Source organism: Rhinopithecus bieti, unplaced genomic scaffold (assembly GCF_001698545.2).
Source record: "Rhinopithecus bieti isolate Rb0 unplaced genomic scaffold, ASM169854v2 scaffold_9981, whole genome shotgun sequence".
Lineage (NCBI taxonomy): Eukaryota > Metazoa > Chordata > Mammalia > Primates > Cercopithecidae > Rhinopithecus > Rhinopithecus bieti.
In genome coordinates, this window is record NW_016806838.1 from 5,720,411 (window position 1) to 5,738,793 (window position 18,383).

Below are 18,383 nucleotides of genomic sequence, written 5' to 3' on the forward strand. Positions count from 1 at the left end.
TGTGTCCAAGTTCTTGTAGAGCTGAGCTGAGAAAACAAACCCAGGTCTTGTTTCCAAGCCTTGCTCGCCCATGGCCCTTCTACTCACTGGGCTTGTGTGCAGTGCCTTTTCCTGCTTATAACAGCATCTAAGGCAGCTCCCAGACGTACAGGGGACATCAGGTGAACTGAAGATAAGAAAGGGTTATGATGGAGAAAAGAGGGCAAACTAGAGAAGCTGGGCCCCTAGAAATCAAATGTGGGGATGCAGACATAGTTTGAAGGAAACTTAGGAAACAACAGGAATAAAACATTCAGATAATTTTATTATTTGCAAAGTGTGTTCATCATCATCATTGCTTATCTTAGTCCTTGCAACAGTGTGGTATAATATTTCTCTTTCTACAGGTGAGGAAACTGAGGTCCAGGGAAGATCTGTGACCTGTTGAAGGTGGCAGGTGGCTTTTTTGGTATCCAGGCTCCTGAGCTCCATCAGGGTTTTCCCCCATATGTTCCCCCTGCAATCAGAGCAGGAAACCAGGAAGGTGGTCAGAGACTGCCACACAATTGCACAAGGTGCAGAGGCAACCCCTTCCCCATCCCATTACTCACAGGGTTGGTTGCCATACCCCCCTCACAAGGAGGAAATCTGCCCCTGGCCACTGCTGCCAGAAAGGTGTCAGTGGGTATGCAAGGATTTTGAGCCCAGCTTGGTCAGTTTCCTCACCCTGATTTTTTCCTTTATTTTCCTCTGCTGTCCACCAAGAAGAGGGGCCTGTTCCCTGCAGGTCTCCAAGTTCACCCTCTGCCCACACACTATTATCTGTCTTTCCAGCTGCAGTAAGCTCCGGAAAGACAGATGGTCTCTGCTGTGTCACAGTTGAGTCTGCTTTCTTCCATACCTCACTCCCTATAAAACTCAGCCTTTGTTCAGTGTTCCCCTTGTGTCTGGTGCTTTTTGAATATATCACTCTACTTAGAAATCCAAACAGCTTGGTAATGTGGGTGTTATTAGTTCTGTTTTTACCAATAAGGAGACTGGAGGTAGAGACCTTAAGAAACTTTTCCAGGGTCACTTAGTTGGCAAAAATGAAGGGGGTTCTTTGTTACACATTGGCAGAAAGTTTAGCAACACTGTCACCTGCAGTAATGTGGAAAGTAGAAAATGTCCCTCATGAGCTGGGTTGTGCAACTAGGATTTCCAGGCAAAGTCTTGAAAGTGCTACCTGGTTTCGTCTTGTGGCTCATCATAAAATGAGAGAGGAGAGGTAAACTCTAGGCAGGATTATTCAACATGAGGGAGCTGGGACTTGATGACTTAAATAATTCTCAGCCTCCAGACAGTAAATGATGCTAAAATCAAATCCAGGGCACATTCAGGAATATTGGTCTAAAGATGAAACCAAGGCTATGACTGTAAAATCCTTTGTTAAGGCCTCAGAAAGGTAGTGCATTTAGTAGGAAAAACCAAATTGTTTTCAGGTCTGGAAGGTCTTGAGGGCAGGAGCTTCTGTTCTCCGTGGAGCTGGGGTGCACCACTCTCCCAGAACATGAATGTGTTCACCAACTCAGAAGCTCCTGAACCTTACTTTTGTGATTTTTACAGAGACTTCATCACGTCAGCATGATTGATGATTAATGCAATCTTCAGCCCCCTCTCCTCCCTGGGTTATGGGAGGTGGGGTGAAAGTTGCAAGCTTTCAATCATGGATTGATACTTTTGGTGATCAGCCCCCATCCAAGAGCACACTAAGAGTCACCTTAGAGGGAAAGATGCCAGGAAATTCCAAGGGAGGTAGGACCTCTGTGTTAGACACTCCTATCACTCAGGAGATTAGAAAGGTCTTAGGAGCTCTGTGTCAGGAACAGAGGTCAAAGACCAAATGTGAGAACCAAAGAGTCTCTTAGCACTCCTGTTTATAAGGGTCTTAGGAGCTCTGTGTCAGGAACTAGGGTCAAAGACATATATATGTATGAAAATTACATATATGAAAATTATATATAAGAATATATACATAATTTACTAAAATTTATTAATTTATTAATAAATAAAATATATTAAAATATATTAAAACATAAAAGGTATAAAGTATATATTAAATAAAAATATAATAAAATTATTATTATATTTATATAAAATCATTAATGATTTTAATAGTATTAATTATTATTATTTCACAGTGTCTCAAGCAAAAGGCCCTTTCATGAATTTAAGGGTGTGTGCTTCATAGATTTTTTCAGTCAAACATTAGAGCTTCTAAGAAGTGTAAAGACATTATCCTCACTGTCTTGGCAGAAGCACATGATGTGGAACAGATCTTCTCTTAGAGAAATTTGTGGGTATGGTCTTTGTCTAATGCAGTAAGTCACAATAAGTTTTACAGGAGATCCACATATTTTGTAAGAGAATGACATTCACAAAACACTGCCAGATTGGACTGAAAGGAACAGAAATAGCATGAAATCTGGGATCTTACTTTGTATCCCCCAAATTAAACTGGCAGGAAGCAGCCTGAGGAAATTACAAAGCTATAAATATGGGCTGCCTTTCATGGAAAGAGAAGGGTGGCTCAGAAGACATACTCAAGCACAGAAGACATACTCAAGCACAAGGAGCCACGACCACTGAGAATTATTTCTAGGTAGGAGTTGAGCAGTGTTTGAATCAAGGAATTTCCAACATTTGCCCAGCTAAAGTTCTGATTTTCTAAGCACCAGTGACGTTTGTTTTGCCTCCCCCTTCCACTTCTTTTGAACAAGAATATCTGTAGTGGTTTCCTATGACTGTACTACATTGGACATTGGGGTTGTGTGTGTGTGTGTGTGTGTGCGCGCGCGTGTGTGTGTGGCAGATAACTTGTCTCTAGCTCACAGGTCTTCATACTGAGAATTGTACCTGAGGAACTACACCTGAGGAATTTCCTCCACACCTGGACCTGGTTTAAATGACGAGTTCCTGGACCTCATCCTGATGCCGTAACAGGATGAGACTTTGGGAGACCTTTGGTGGGACTGAGCGTATTTTTGTGTGTGGGAGGAATGTAAATAATTTGTGGCCAGAGCGAGTACTGTGGTGGTTTTAAAATACATGCATGAATTCTTTAATATACCTTCCTTCAAGGGATGGAGGTGAATCCCACTGGGCTGGACCCAATGACTGGCTTCTAATGAGTAGAATGTGGCAGAAGCAACAGTTTGTGGTTTCAGAGACTAGGTTATTAATGGCACTATGACTTCCTCCTTCCGCATCCTCTCTTGGATCAGTCACACTGGGGAGTTATTTCCCTTGCCATGAAGAAAGGCTCATATGGCAAAGAACTCAGGTCTGTGCGAGCAGCCATGTGAGGGTGCACCGTCTTGGAAACGGCCCTCCATCAAACCTCCCCACCACTGCATTTCTTGCTGACATCCTGACTGCAATACCAGAGAGGTTCTGAGCCAGGAACACCCAGCTAAGTTGTTCCCAAATTTCTGGCCACACCCCCAACCCCCCCAAAAAACCTGTGACCTAATGAATATGTATCATTTGTTGTTTTAAGCTACTATGTTTTGGGGCTAATTTATTACACAGCATCAAATGAGTCAGGAGAAAGTCACAAGCGTTCTTTTTTCCTGGAAGCCCGGGAAGAAAGCATCTCAAGAAGGCAGAAGTGGGAGGCCATGCCTAGGGTGCTCCTCTTCCCAGGGTGAGGAGGTTTCAGCATTGGCTGCTGGATTTCACAGTGCAGAAGTCACTGGAGGTGTTTCAAGGAGTGGCACAGTCAAAGGCCTGACTGGAGTGGCTTCAAGAGAGAACAGAAGAGAAACTTGGAGGCTGATGGTGCAGCCAGTCCTTTCACGGGCCCTTGCTACAGAGGACATTAAGATGATGGAGCAGTAACTGGAGGGCTGTAAGTGGGGAGGGTTTAATATATTAGAGCCCATTTAGATTCTGATGGTCATGACATACAACTGGGGAAGAAGATGATGAAGAAGAGAGGGGCGGCTCCTGGACGAATATTCCTTTTTTAATTTTAGACAGGATCTTGCTCTGTCACCTAGGCTGGAGTGCAGTGGTGTGATCATAGTTCACTGTAGCCTCGACCTCTCAGGCTCAAGCAATCCTCCTGCCTCAGCCTCCCGAGTAGCTGGGACCACACAAGTCCGCACCTCCATGCTCGGCTGGAATATTCTTGTGTAGACAAGAGAAGATGGGATTTGGAGCTGAAGGAAAGTGGTTGGCTTGAGATGAGAGTAGGGAGAGTGAGAGGAAGAAGAGAGGCAGATGATTGGTAGGTGTGGTGGGATCAAGTGGACGTTCTTTTTCCTCCTTCCTTCTCTCCCTCCCTCTTCCTTCTTTCCTTCCTTCCCTCCTCTTTTTCTCTCCCTCTCACTCTGTCCCTCCCTCCCTCCCTCCCTCTCTTTCTCTCTTTCTCTCTTTCCCCCACTCTCTCTCTCTTTTCAGTGAGTTAGGATGTGGGCACACCAGCTGAGCATGTGGAGAGGGAAGACAGGGGAAGACGTAGGTCTAGAGTGGAGCAGAGTCACTCCACTCTCAAGGTCACATGCTGACAGTGAGACACTTCTGGATGATAGATTGTATTTTGTCAGCCACAGCCACATTCATCTTGGCTGGACACAGGCACAGAGTAAGCAGGAAGCTAGGTCCAACAGGGTTACAGTTTTCCCGGAGGAGTTCACTAAAAGGGGAGAGGAGCCCAGAAGTGGAGGCTGTGTGCCAAAGAGTGATTTGAGGTTGGATCATGGAAACTAAGGGAAAGGAAAGCATGAGTGCGATGGTGGAAAGGGGCAGATGGCAGGATTCATGGATCGTGGGTCCCTGTGGTGTTGAAGCAATACTGGGATCAGGTTAGCAGGATTGAGGTAGGGGGTGGTGGGAATGAGATTAAGAGTGGAGCTGTTGGCGCTTGCTGACCATCTGCAAGGGTGGCTGAGATAGGGAAGAGGACCAGACCATTGGGGAGAGCAGGCCAAGGAACTGAGATGCCAGGGGTTTGGAAGAATCATTCATGTAGCTCTTGACTCTACATGGGCCCAAGATCACCAAGAATTATGGCGGGAACAGTCAGAGTGATGTTGAGCGTGGGGTTAAGACCCCCGAGGAATAAAGAGCAGTGCCCCAGATTGTACAGAATCTGCAGCAATGATGGGTGGTCACCCACAGTGATATAGCCTAATGGCAGAAAGCTACTTGTGGAGTACTTTAGGGAGGATAGGAAGATAGGAAGGGGCCGTGAGGAGCACAGAGGACACTGACTCCACCCTCGGACTCAGGAGCATGAGGTCAAGGAGAAAAAACCACCCCCTCCCCCTACAAGAGAACTGTGGAGAAAGTAGTGTCCTCGGAGAACAGGCAGATGTCAGAGAGAGTACCGCGGCGACGTTCAGAGAAGCTGAGTGCACAGGGGCTTGTGCTGATGACTGCGTACTTCAGGTATACAGGTGGAAAGGTTATGGGATTTGGGATGAATGGGAAATGGGGCTAATGTAATGGATTTATAAGGTCTTATTGAGTTGGGATTCTGGGTGATGAGGGAGGACCAGGGCATCCTGGGCGTCTTATAGCAACTGGAGTGAATAGGGATATAATAAGCCACCAAGAGGCTATACTGGAGTCTGAGTGCTTACCTTTGGGGAAGGGGAGGGGGCCAGGAGTCTTTACATGAGCAAGTGGAGACCTGGGATCTCACTTGCTCCTGCCCTTGGTGGCGGATGCTGGGGAGGGGTGTTTTGATGGAAAATCTGAGGTCCCTCCTCACTCTTGCCAAGAAGGTGAAAGCAGCAATAACTGGATAAAAATTGCATAAACCCATCCTCAAGGATAAACAGAGAGCTCCATACACGTTTTGAAGGTGGGTAAAATCAGATGACTTCACAGGTCAGAGAGAGCTTGTGGGAGTGGGGGAATATGAGGGAAGTCGCTTTTACCTTAGAACCCCAGAAAGGTGGAGACTTGGGAGGTGCAGGTATCTCTTACGGCAGGGTTGAAGTGGGTGCCGGAAACCAGAGAACAGGTTGAAGCTCTGCGTTAACAATCACTTAGACGTCTAGATTCTCTGGGTTCCGTGAGACAGAGAGTAGGTTAGCTGCCCACATCCTCTGTCTTTCCTCTCTCTCAACAGCTGCAGAGAGCTTGAGGTAAGTCTTTGATGAGGGTGACACAGAGATGCTCCGCTCGGAGCACAGAGCGCCACAGAGAGAGAGAGTGTGCAGTGGGGGCTTGGGTGGGAACAGACATTGGGCAGCAAGACCCCTTTGCTCTGCTCCAGTTGGTGCCTAGAACCCTGGGTCTAGAGGGAGGACAGCTAAGAGTCCTTTCTGGAGAAACAGAGCTGTGAAAGAGAAAAAATGGAGCCATGCTCCTACCCAGTCAGCCTGGAGCCCACGGCACCCCGCAGCACGCACGGGGTTTCTGAGCTCTTCCATGCGAGTGGGTGGCTGAGAAGCGGCAAAGGTTTCCAGAAAGCTCTGAAGAAAGACAGAGGTCAATGAAAGGAGAAAATAAAAAATATGACGGGCACCTTGGAGGACACAGAAAATATGGAAAGCTTCGGAAAAGTTCAAAAGTTAAAACTTTAATATTTCCAGAGAAAATATGGCTTGCCAAAATAAAACATGCTGTGCTATAAAAAGGAACAGAGAACAAATGGACCATTTAGAAATGAAAAATGTGATCGTGTACATTGAAAACACTTGAATAGAATGTAACCTTGAGGAACTTTCTCAGAAAGTAGGAATAAAGAAACATAGATGACAAACGAGAGAAAAGATAATCATGTCAGGCTCAGACCGGTAGGTCCAACATCGGGATTGTAAGTGTCAGAAAGAGAGAACAGCCCTGTGGGGATGACAGGCCTGGGGTAAGGCGCAGAGTGATCTTGAATGTGGCGAGTTGGGGAGCCTCTTGACCAGCTTGTGCAGAAAAAAAGAAAGGTTCACTCCCTTGTAGAGGCTGCAGCCATGTTGGTGGCGGTAAGGACAGCACAGGGGGGCGCTGTGCTGCAGGGGTGGCTGATCTAGGCAAAGCATTGTGGGGGCCCCAGTAATGACACTGGACTTCAATTCCCGGGTGGCGGAAATGCACAGAGGTGTTGTTGGAAAGGGGCTTCTCGGGAACAATCTAGGAGGCGGGGACTGAAGACAGGACCCCCCATTAGGTGGCTGACACAGTGGTCTGAGTGCCAGTGTGAGTTGAAGGGGCTAGGAAATGGGGAGGAGATACAATAGGGGAGGTCTTGGCAGAGTGTGGCTGAGCAAGGGGAGAGGGAGAGGGAAATTTTGGGGTGACCCAGGCATCTGGATTTGGGGTGTTAAATAAGAGTCATAAGAGGCCATTGGTTTAGACTGAGCTCCTGCACTAGGCCCAACAGCCCAAACCAAAATGGGGTCACTGGTGCTAAGGTTCCACGCCACCAAGCCAAAACCAAGTTGTTTATCTCACCTTCCGAGAAATTAGGAGAGAGAGGTAACAGCCAAATCCCTGCACAGGCCAGTTTTAGCCGGTATGGTAGGGAAGTCCCCTCTGCTTTAACCTTTTACAAAGAAGGTAACTTTGAAATGACCAATTTCTTTTTGTTCCTTGTTTCCGCTTTCTTCAGTCTTTTTCTGGCTCTCCACCTGCCCAGGTTGCAGAGCAGAGTTCTCTAAAACCTCTTCTGGTTCTGAGGGCTGCCCAATTTGCAAATCGTTCTTTGCTCAAATAAACTCTGTTAAATTAATTTTGTCTAAAGTGTTTCTTTTCTTCTTTTCTGTTTTAGAGACAAGGTCTCACTCTGTCGCTCAGGCTGGAGTGCAGTGGCATGATCCTGGTTCACGGCAACCGGGAACTCTTGGCTTCAAGCAATCCTCCAGCCTTGGCCTCCCAAAGTTGTGGTATTACAGGTGTCAGGCCCCAGCGTTCCAGGCCTCAAGTTTTTCTTTTATCAGGGGCTATCGATAGGAGGAGGAGGCAGGGAAGAAGGATTCTTATCATTGACTCAGGTTTGGTAGAAAGGTGCTGCAGGTGCTGGGCTTTGCACCCACAATGAGGTGCTGGTCCCAGTGCAAACTGAGGGTGAGCAAGTAGAGGGCCTGGGCTCTGCAGCTCTGCAGGGAGGGCGTGGCCAAAGGCCTTGGATCAAGTTCTGGCCTTTTCTTTGCAGAGAATGCAGAGGTCAGAGGTCCTGGAGCTCCTGGGAGCCCAGCCTTGTCAGAGACTGGCCGCCCACCTGAGGTCCTGTGGCTCAGTGGGAAGTGTCTATGGGCCTGGGGCCTGGGCTGAGCTGGGTGCAGCAGAGACCTCCCTTGATGCTGCACATGCCGATTCCTTGAGACCCCTGAGATGTGGGGAGAAATACATGAAATGACTTGAATCCGTTCTCCCACCCCATCCCTCTCCTCAAGCCTGCCCCTCCTCCAGCAAGCCGGCTCCTGGCCTGACTCAGTCGTCCCTGTACCTTTCACTCAGCCCCACCTATGGTTTTTCCCATGTATCCCCTTCTCCCTGGGCGCTGTTCCCCTCCTGTGTCTACCCTCTCTCCCTCAGGACTAGAATGAGGCAGAGTCCCTGGACTTGGGCTTGCCTGGAAGGGCAGGTGGTGGGAGGGACTTTCCAGCTGTGCAGGTCTGTGTTTCTGATGGAGGGACGGGGGAAGGGAAGGGGAGGGGAGACGGAAGGAGAGAAGGAGAAAGGTAGAGGGAAGGAGAGGAGGGAGGGGTAGAGACAGAGGGAGGGGTAGAGACAGAGGGAGAGAGGAAGGGGGTGGAATGGGAAAGAGGGAGGGGGAGGAATGGAGAGGGAAAGGGAGGACAAGGGAGTGGGGGGAAGAAAGAGAGATAGAAAGGGAGAGAGAGAGGAGAAAACACAGAGAAAGAGAAACATGGATGAGATTCCTGCAAGTTTGCAGCTGAAGGACAAAGGTGAGCCTGTGTGACATGTCAGATGGATGGACTCCATGAGGGCTTTAGTTTGGAGAGTTCTGCCAATTATAATTTCCACCTCTGTTCTCTGGCTGATTCCCCTCTGACCCTCTATCCTGGGCAGAAGCTGTTCCCTGTTCCATTTGCCCCAAGTCCAACCCTCACCACACTCACCACCAGACGAGGAGGGCCAACAGCACCAGGCTCTTGGCTACGAGGAGTCCACAGAGCACAGGGACCAGGGCACTGGGGGCTGCAGGGCCAGGGTGGAGTGTGGAGTTCTGTGACCTGGAAGGCAGAGGGACAGGAAGGGGAGAGGACAAGTTATGGAGACAAGTCTTCATCTGCCAGCCCTCGCCCAGGCCTGTGTGGCTACGGGCGCCCCCCGAACTCACTGTGAAGGGACAGTGACGGTAGCTGAAGACTCAGGGTCTTCTCTGGCTCCTCCAGTGGGAGGCACACAGCTCTGGGTCTGGGTCTGTGAAAAGACCAGGTTGTGGGGAGCCCAGGAGGTCTGGGTCTGGGTCTGCGAAGAGACCAGGTTGCGGGGAGCCCAGGAGGTCTGTGTGGAGGCAGAGGCTGCCAGGGAGGAGAAAGGGCTGTGGTTAGTGAGTGGAAGACCCCACTTGTGCCTGCCGGCAGGAAAGCTGGTTGGGGGAGTTGGACCAGACTGGGAACAGAGCCCATGAGCCCAGAGAAGAAAACTGATTTGAGGGGTGGGGACTGAACTGTGAAGTCCTCTGGCTCAGAATTAGAAACACCTGTGGCCTGGGCTCTATTGGGCCCCTGCAGTTGTATCCTTGAGTCCAGGAGGAGCACTGGAAGAGGACTCAGGAGGCCTGGTCCCCTCCCAGCACTCGAGTCTTTGGACGGGCACCCACCTGAACCTCCTGAGGGTGGACATGGCCATGATGCTTCGGGCCCCTCCGGCTCTCGGCCCTCCATTCTCTTTCTCATGCCTCTGGGGCTTGGGAAGGGAGCCTCTTGTGGGGAATTTGAAAGGTAGTTTTCAGATTCCTGCCCCTCCCAGTTCTGCTGCACAGCCCTGGACCCCAAGCCTCGGCAGCCTAGGGAATGCCTTTCACAGCCCCTCTTGACTCTGGGACTCTGTGAACTGGCTGCGTACCACTCCTACCATTCACCTTCCCAGGAAGACACAGACCCACCTGTGCTCAGAGCCCTTGGTGGAGGTGGGGAATGGCTGTCTCTGGAAAAGTGATGGGGACTGTTGAGGTCAAAAAGGCAATGCTGGTTGCGGGAGCGGTGGCAGGGTGTGAAGGAAAAGAAAGTGGGGTTGGAACCAAGGCTGGGAGAGGAAGTGGGGATTCTCAGTGTCTCGACCTAGCAGACTAGGTCTACATACCTAACTGGAGTCCAGGAGGTGGGGAGAGGGGGAAAGAAGGGGAAAGGGGTAGGAGGGGCCTGAAGGAAAGGGTACCTGAGGCTGGGTCATTCCTCGCCCCAGGGACTGCCCCGGAAGGTCCTCCCTGGACCGAGTCACAGGCCTATTGACCTGTGGACACGATCCTGTCCCACAAGACACTCTCTGAGGCTGTCTAGGATACTGGCCAGGATAACCCTGTGCTCAGCCTGGGAGAAGGCTGTGTTTGGGACACTCTGGTAAAATTCTAGGCCTGTGCTATTGAATGTGTCATCTATGGCCTGGTGCTGGTCTACAAATTGTCTGTAACCCATTCACAACAAGGTAAGAATAAAAATTGGGAATAGGGGTTTCAAAACATTTATATTAATTTGTTATTGCCTCAAGATCCAAGCATGTGATGAGTTAACTCGTCTAATCTCCTTGAACAGGATATAGACCAGCTTGGGTGTTGTCAAATAAGCACAGAGAGTCGAACATGGAGCCAGCTGTGTGCTAGTAACCTATGCCAGGGCCATGCTACAGTGGGTGATACTTTAAAATTAGTTGTTAGCGGCCAGGCATGGTGACTCACGCCTGTTATCCCGACACTTTGGGCAGCCAAGGCAGGTGGATCACTAGAGGTCAGGAGTTTGAGACCAGCCTGGCCAACATGGTGAGACCCCATCTCTACTAAAAATACAAAAAAATTATCCAGGCGTGGTAGCAGGCACCTGTAATCCCAGCTACTCGGGAGGCTGAGGCATGAGGCATGAGAATAGGTTGAACTCAGAGGCGGAGGTTGCAGCGAGCTAAGATGGTGTCACTGCACTCCAGCCTGGGCGACAGACAGACTCTGTCTCAAAAAAAAATAAAAAAGTAAATAAATAAAATAAAATAAGTTTTTAGCTGTAACCCAAAAGTGTATAAACATCTGGAAAGATGTATAATTTTATAATTTGTTATTTTACAATCATTTTCATTTTAATCAAACTTTTTAAAACAAAATTTAAAGTGTAGCATGATTAACTAATTTAGAGTGGAATAGTGATTACCTAATTAGCGTTCTAATGAACAGATAGCAAAACAGGTCACTGAAAAACACATCTTTCCTGAATGTGGCGGTGACAGCCAAATGAAGACGGTAGAATTGATTCCAAAGAAATGTTTTCCTTCTGCAGTTATTCCAAAGAGTTTGTGCTGATCTTGTTTGAAAGTAGAATCCCTCATTGTGGTAGGCAGAATAAGGCTACCCCAAAATGTCTACTCCCTAATCCCAGGAACCTGTGAGGACATTGCCTTCCATGGTAAAGGGAAATTTGCAGGTGTGATTAAGGTTGAAGACCTTGAGTTGGAGAGAGTTGCCTGGATTATCCAGGTGGGCCCAATCTAATTATGAGTCTGTAAGAGCAGAGAACGTTTCCTAGCTGTGGTCAGAGACAGGTGCAATGTGAGAGGGACCCCCATCGGGTGTTGACGGCTTTGATGAGGGAGAAAGGGGGCCATGGGCCAAGGAATGTGGCGGCCTCATGAAGTTGGGGACAACCTTCGGTTTACAGCAAGCAAGAAAACAAGACCTCCGTCTCTGATAGCTGCAGGAAACTGAACTCTGCCCACAACCTGGATGAGGAGAAACAGATGATCTCCTGGATTCCCCAGGAGGGAACACAGCCTGCTGACCCTTGGTTTCAGTTCAGTAAGACCCATACTGGACGCTGTAAGATAATAAATTTGTTTTAAGTCACTAAATTTGTGGTAATTTGTTATGGCAGCAACAGGGAACTATTACACTCATATATGCGAGTTTTGTAGTTATAATTAGTAGGGAAGTATTAAAACCTAGTGAGTTATTTGTTGAGATGTATTGACTTATAAGGCAACTGCACCATAAAAACAAGTCACATAGTCTGGGTACGGTGGCTCACGCCTGTAATCCCAGCACTTTGGGAGGCCGAGGCGGGTGGATCACCTGAGGTCAGGAGTTTGAGACAAGGCTGACCAATATGGTGAAACCCTGTCTCTACTAAACATACACAAATTAGCCTGGCATGGTGGCAGGCGCCTGTAGTCCCAGCTACACCAGAGGCTGAGGCAGGAGAATCGCTTGAACTCTGGAGGCGGAGGTTGCAGTGAGCCGAGATTGTGCCACCGCACTCCAGGCAGAGTGAGACTCCGTCTCAAAACGAAACAAAACAAAACAAAAGAAAACAAAAAACAAGTGGCATATACATATGAAACGGAAAAACACAAGTTCACAACAAACTGTTTTTAGGAAAAAAAAGAGTAGTGGGTTGAAAAGCTCTTGAAAGAAATCTGTATTTCACATATAAGCTCTAGACTTTGTGGCTTCTTGTAAAGTAACATTTTGTATTGCAAAGACCAACAATCCCTCTACAGTTGCCGAAACATTACTGAACAACGTTTGCTTTAGGACACTGGGTAATGTATAGCAAAGAAGGGAGCTTGATATCATTTTCCCTTGACGCCTTAGGTCAACATATTCAGGAATTGGATAATGAGATGGATGACCACCTCCTAGAACAAATAAAACTAGCAAAGTATTCTTCATGGCAATTTGAAAAAATGCACAAATATTGCTAGCATAACTATTCTTTTAGTATATGCAATTTGAACACAATGATATGAAGGAATTCTGTATCTTTTAGCTTAATTATCACAAACACAACTAGCTCTGAACTGTATAAAACTATGAAGGTTATATTATCAAAATATGGTTTGGGGGTTAAGTTTTATGTAAGAGTATGTTCTGATGACTGCAGTTGCAATGACAGGAAAATGTCATCCAGGTTAAGAAGGTTTGGGCTAGATTGTAAATTAATGCACTGCTTCCTTCATTGAGAGAGTTTTGCTATGAAATAAAATCAGCTTAACTGAACGTTGTGCTGACCAATGTGGACAAAATTGTGAATTTTGTAAGGTGAATATATGAAATTTGAAATCATTCTCTTTATTATGTGGTAATATGAAAACAGATCATAAACAGCTACTGTTGCATGACAAATTCAAAGTTTTGTTGAGAACGTTTCATCTATAGAAAGAATTCCTCATGTTTCTTTAAGACAAGAAGCCAGTTTAGTACAAATGTGAACTGTACCTTCAAGCTTGTTTATACTGTAGTTCTGATGTTAACATGTCCATGCAAGGAAGTAAAGCAACATGTTTTTCAGTGGCAAATAAAGTCTAAGTGCAAACATAAAAGTTAGAAGAACCATTTCTGTGAATTGTTATGACATATTCTTAATTTAATAACATTTATCAACAAAATAGGTGATGATATTGCATATCTTCACAAGTGCTCATGGGAAAACACTGATAATTTGATAGCATGTTTTGAATTTTGTTTTTTGTCAAAAGAAGATATATGCAGAGGAAATTCATAGATCTAGAATCCATATTTTCCCATCAAAAGATAATTTAAACTATAACTTTTAGGATAAAGTTTTGGAACTGGCTACTGATAAAGGATTGAAGATGCATTTTGAAATTACAGCATCGCTTGCTTCCTTTTGTAAAAGTTAAACATAAAACTGTTGAGCTTGTCGGAATTGCTTTAAAATTTCTTCTGTTTCTGGGCCGGGCGCGGTGGCTCAAGCCTGTAATCCCAGCACTTTGGGAGGCCGAGACGGGCGGATCACGAGGTCAGGAGATCGAGATCATCCTGGCTAACACGGTGAAACCCCATCTCTACTAAAAAAAATACAAAAAACGAGCCGGGCGAGGTGGCGGGCGCTTGTAGTCCCAGCTACTCAGGAGGCTGAGGCCGGAGAATGGCGTAAACCTGGGGGGCGGAGCTTGCAGTGAGCTGAGATCTGGCCACTGCACTCTAGCCCGGGCGACAGAGCTAGACTCCATCTCAAAAAAAAGAAAAAAAAATTTCTTCTGTTTCTGACATTATACCTCTGTGAGACCAATTTTCTGGTCTTCTACTATGAGTATTATTTTTTAAAAAATCAGCACAATTTCTTTATACATTATCTCCTAAGCGATGTGGTGTCATAAATAGTTCTCAGATTAGGTAAGTTAACAAGTAAGAAAAGTGCTCATTTGTCACATTATAATCCTTAAACACGGACAGACAGGGTGTTTGTTTGAAGGGTGCATACTGGCATTTAATATGGAGAACTGCAATTTCCCCTCTAACTTTGTATTTAGTTTTAACTGAGGAACAACAAAACGTTATGCGTATACCGTTAAAGCCACCGCATCAATCACCTTTAGGCGCACTTTCAAAATGAACAATGTATACAGTTTTTATAAATGTTTCCCTATGTGATATTTGTTCTGATTATATTTATTAAAATATAATTTTACGTTTGTCAAATTTAATAAATTTTGGGCTTGTACTTTGTATGTCTTTTCTTATTTTCTAGTAATTTGTTTTACCATATTTTACCAAAAAAATTAGTCATGTGAATTGCAGATTTTTTTTTTTTTAAAGGTCCTCTTCCATAGGAACTTAGAGTAGCTCTGCTTTGGGCAGGAGGTTGACACACTTTCTGTAAAGGGTCAGGGATGAGCCATGTGGTCTCTGTCACAGCTGCTCGATTTTGCTGTCACAGCATGAAAAGGACCACAGACAATAGGTAAACGAGTGGGCATGGCTGTGTTCCAAAAAATAACTCTACTTGTAGGCACTGAAATTTGAATTTCCTGTATGTCACAAAATATTGTGTTTTTTTTTTTATTTTTTTTCACTCATTCTTAGTTATCGGGTCATCCTTTGCTGACCCTGATCTGGACTATGAGGGATACCCATAGTATCTTGGTATCTGGACTACCCAGATACTACTGGCTGTATGTGGTGGGGGCAGTCAGTGGATGCACATTTCCTGGGCACCTACTATGTACCAAAGATGCTGGGCGGTCCTGCCCTCCTGTAGCAGGGTCATATGGGCTGACTGCTCAACATGCTCACTGGGTCTGTTTCAGCGTCTCTCAGGAGGCCCAGGCTGCAGGCTTGGGAGTCAGGGAGATTGTGAGATGGCTGCTCTTGTGCACATATGAGTTCCCCCCATACCTGTTCCCAACAGCCTTCCCAGGAGACTGGGGTGTGGGCATGGGTGGCTTCCATGATTAGGAAACCAGGGGTGATGGAGGCACCAAAAGGGGGTAAGGGGCACCCCCCTGAGGACCCTAGGGAAAGAGCTCACCTGGAGATACCACCAGATAGAACCTGACGGACTTAGAGACAGAGTTGTCAGAAGGGCGGTAGATTCTACACCAGTAGTGTCCTGAGTCTTCCTCTTTCAGGTCAGTCATGGTGACAGTGAAGAAGCCAGCAGCAGGGTCATCCCAGATTGTGAATCGAGAGGTCCCAGCCACTGTCCTGGGCTTGGAGCTGGTGACTAACCTGATGCACAGGAGTGCTGATGACTCCTTACACCAACCTTTCTTCTCGTACAACCTGCCTGTGGGCGGGTACTGGCATCTCACGGTCAGCGTCTGCCCTGCCACACTTTGAAGTACCTGAGCCTTGGATCGTGCCTGAGAGCCTGTAGAATGATGAAGTAACGCATAGGTCAAGGCCACACGCACAACCTGCCTCATAGCAGGCCTCTGCCCACAGAGCCACCTGCTACCTGACTCTGCTGTTCCAACAGTCCCCACCACACCCAGTTCCCTGGGCTCCTCCTCCCTCTCACCTGGGAACAGCAGCAGCAGCAGCAGTAGCAGTGAGTGTGGGGCTCGCCAGGCCATGTGGCCCTTTTCCTGTGTGCTCATGGGAGGGGATACCTGGAGAAAACTGGGGAGAGGGAATTGGGAGCTGGGCCTGATTCTGCTGCTCTTCCAGCACCTCTGATAGAAAAATGAGACAGGCTAAGGCCTGGGTTGGGGAGATGGGAGACTGCAAAGGGCAGGTTCTGCGGGCACAGGGAAGCGGGGATCTCCAGCTGTAGGTGAGTCTGGGCCTGGTGGGCTGGGTGCTGTCCGGCACACAGCTTCCCAGGCCTCTGTAGAAGATGTCTGCTCTCCCCTGCACCCAGCTGCCCCTCCCCACCATGACCTACCCCTGAGGGAGGAGCTGAAAAGGCCAGGAGGAAACTGTGGGCGAGTAATGGACTGCTTCCCCCTTGCTCCCTCTCTGCGCTGCCTCTTCTTTGCAGGGCCCGGGATTTGCCGCCCTTTCCAGGGAAAGTCAGGCTGAAGGTGGATGACAAGCTCAGGGGCACTTGGAACCCCGGTCATGAGCCCCAAGCCCCACTGGTCACAGGGTGGCCAGGGACGTCATGCCTAGGCCTCCGTGATGGGTCAGTGATGTGCTTCCACTCTGGGAGGTTTCGTGGGTGCGGGAGAGGAGAGGGCAGAGGAGGTGGAGATTCAAAACCAGCAAGGGAGGCTAGGGAGGGTCCTTGGCAAAGGTAGGGGAGGGGAGGGTTGGGAGAGCACACGGAGCAGGGGATGCATCAGTGGGGTAGGGTAGAGGGAGCCCAGGAACCCGGACCTGGCCTCATCTCTGCATCCTCGACCTCCACCACTTAAGGACCCTGGAGGAATATTGTTTAATTAAAACATAAACAGATGAAAGAGTCTAGCATTTTTTTTTTTTTTTTTTTTTTTTTTAATATTAGCACTTTGAAGATTTAATTTTAAAATAAGATGCAATTTACAAAGATAACGAGCTAATATATCTTAGGACCAGTAGAGATACTGTGTGTAATTGCAGTTCCACCACTGGGGGCTCTGCTGGTCTGGCGTCTGCTGCCAGGAGCTCTGTGAACAGAGGTAATAACTGAGATGGGAATTGGAACTTGTCAAGTGGACTCAATTCCAAGTCCACTGCTTTGCCTGCCCCTGGACTCCTGCTCCCCACTCCGTCTCAGTACAGTGCCCTGCTCCTTACAGTAGGAGTGTGCAGAGACTGAGAACGGGAAGGGCAGAGGGGTAGGCAAAAGGAGGACACAGTAGGGCTATCAGATGTTGGTGCCCAAGGGCCCAAGGTGGGAAAGCAGGCTGGAGCTCCGGAGCCAGAAGACAGCTCAAGGAGTGAGGCCCGCCACTCACTCACACAAGCATTGTTTACAAAGTGTGCTCATGCACACTTTCTCAAGACCCTCAGCAAGTTCGCGGGGGAGGTATTACTTCTCTTTTTCACAGATGTGGGAACTGAGGCCCAGATACGGTCAGCCACCTGCTCAGAGTCACACAGGACCAGAACAGGCCTCCTGACTTCTGTCTGGAGCCTTCTGGCTGGTCTGGTTGAAGTGTGACCCGCAGACAGGACAGGAAACCAGGGGCAAGAGAGAGGCTCCCGTGGCATGGCACACACAGGCAGAGGTGAGCTTGTAGGGGGTTTTCTTGCCAACAGTGGGGCCCAGCTTCTCCCTGAACATAATTATGTGCCAAATCAGGGTGGGGCACCCTCCCGAGGGGGAGGAAAGCACCCTGTCTCCAGATGGCACCGAGGCACATCACTGTGTGTGTGTTGCGGGGGGGGTGTCAGCAACTGTGTTCCCATGCTGACTTGCCCCGTCTCTGACCACTGCTGACTCTGAGAAGTGACAGCTCCTCCTTGTAGCTTACAAGAGCACCCCTTGCTATGTGCCACTAGCTGTGTGTCTCTTTAGCCTGCGGCCAGCTCTGCATCATTCTCTGCTGTGTCAGAGTGTGTTGTCTGTCCCCAGGGGACAGGAGTTCTCAAAGGGGGTAATCCGCCCCTCTCTCTGTGCTGCAGCTTCCCCACCCATGTGAGTGGGGTGGGCACCGTCCACATAGATTTGGGGCCTCGAGCACCCTAGGGGAGGACCCTGTTGGAACCATCTGCACCCTCAGCTTCCTCTGGCATCTGGGACCTGGAGGCAGGGAAGCCTGGGCTTAGGAAGCCACTCATCCAGGCTGGGGCTAGTCCTGTCCCCTGGGGACGCACAACAGCCCTTGTCACAAGTTGAATTTCTGCAGGAGGGACTGGGGCAGGTAGCTGTGGTGGGATCTGGGGCCCCTTCAGAAATCTCTTGAAGAGTTAGGGATAGTGCCTTCCCCTTGGCATGATCAGAGCAGGGCACGACAAAGTCCTGTCAAAGGGCCTAGGGTTCTGGGGGGTTCTGGGTTCTCTGCCCACCCTCTGAGAAGGTCCCTCAGGGAACTTCGGACCCTCAGTAACCTCCTCTCCCAAACTCATTGTCACACAC

The 18,383-nt window shown here is 48.2% G+C and overlaps 1 protein-coding gene across 1 annotated transcript; it reads right to left on the reverse strand.

Moving 5' to 3' along the window:
- Window positions 1–470: 470 nt before the first annotated feature.
- Window positions 471–15,954, reverse strand: NCR2 (natural cytotoxicity triggering receptor 2). Its single transcript, XM_017878298.1, is given in 6 exon segments — window positions 471–496; window positions 8,186–8,283; window positions 9,042–9,164; window positions 9,272–9,455; window positions 15,408–15,749; window positions 15,900–15,954. Coding segments are annotated over 6 exon segments (828 nt in total).
- Between the last annotated feature and the right edge of the window lie 2,429 nt (window positions 15,955–18,383).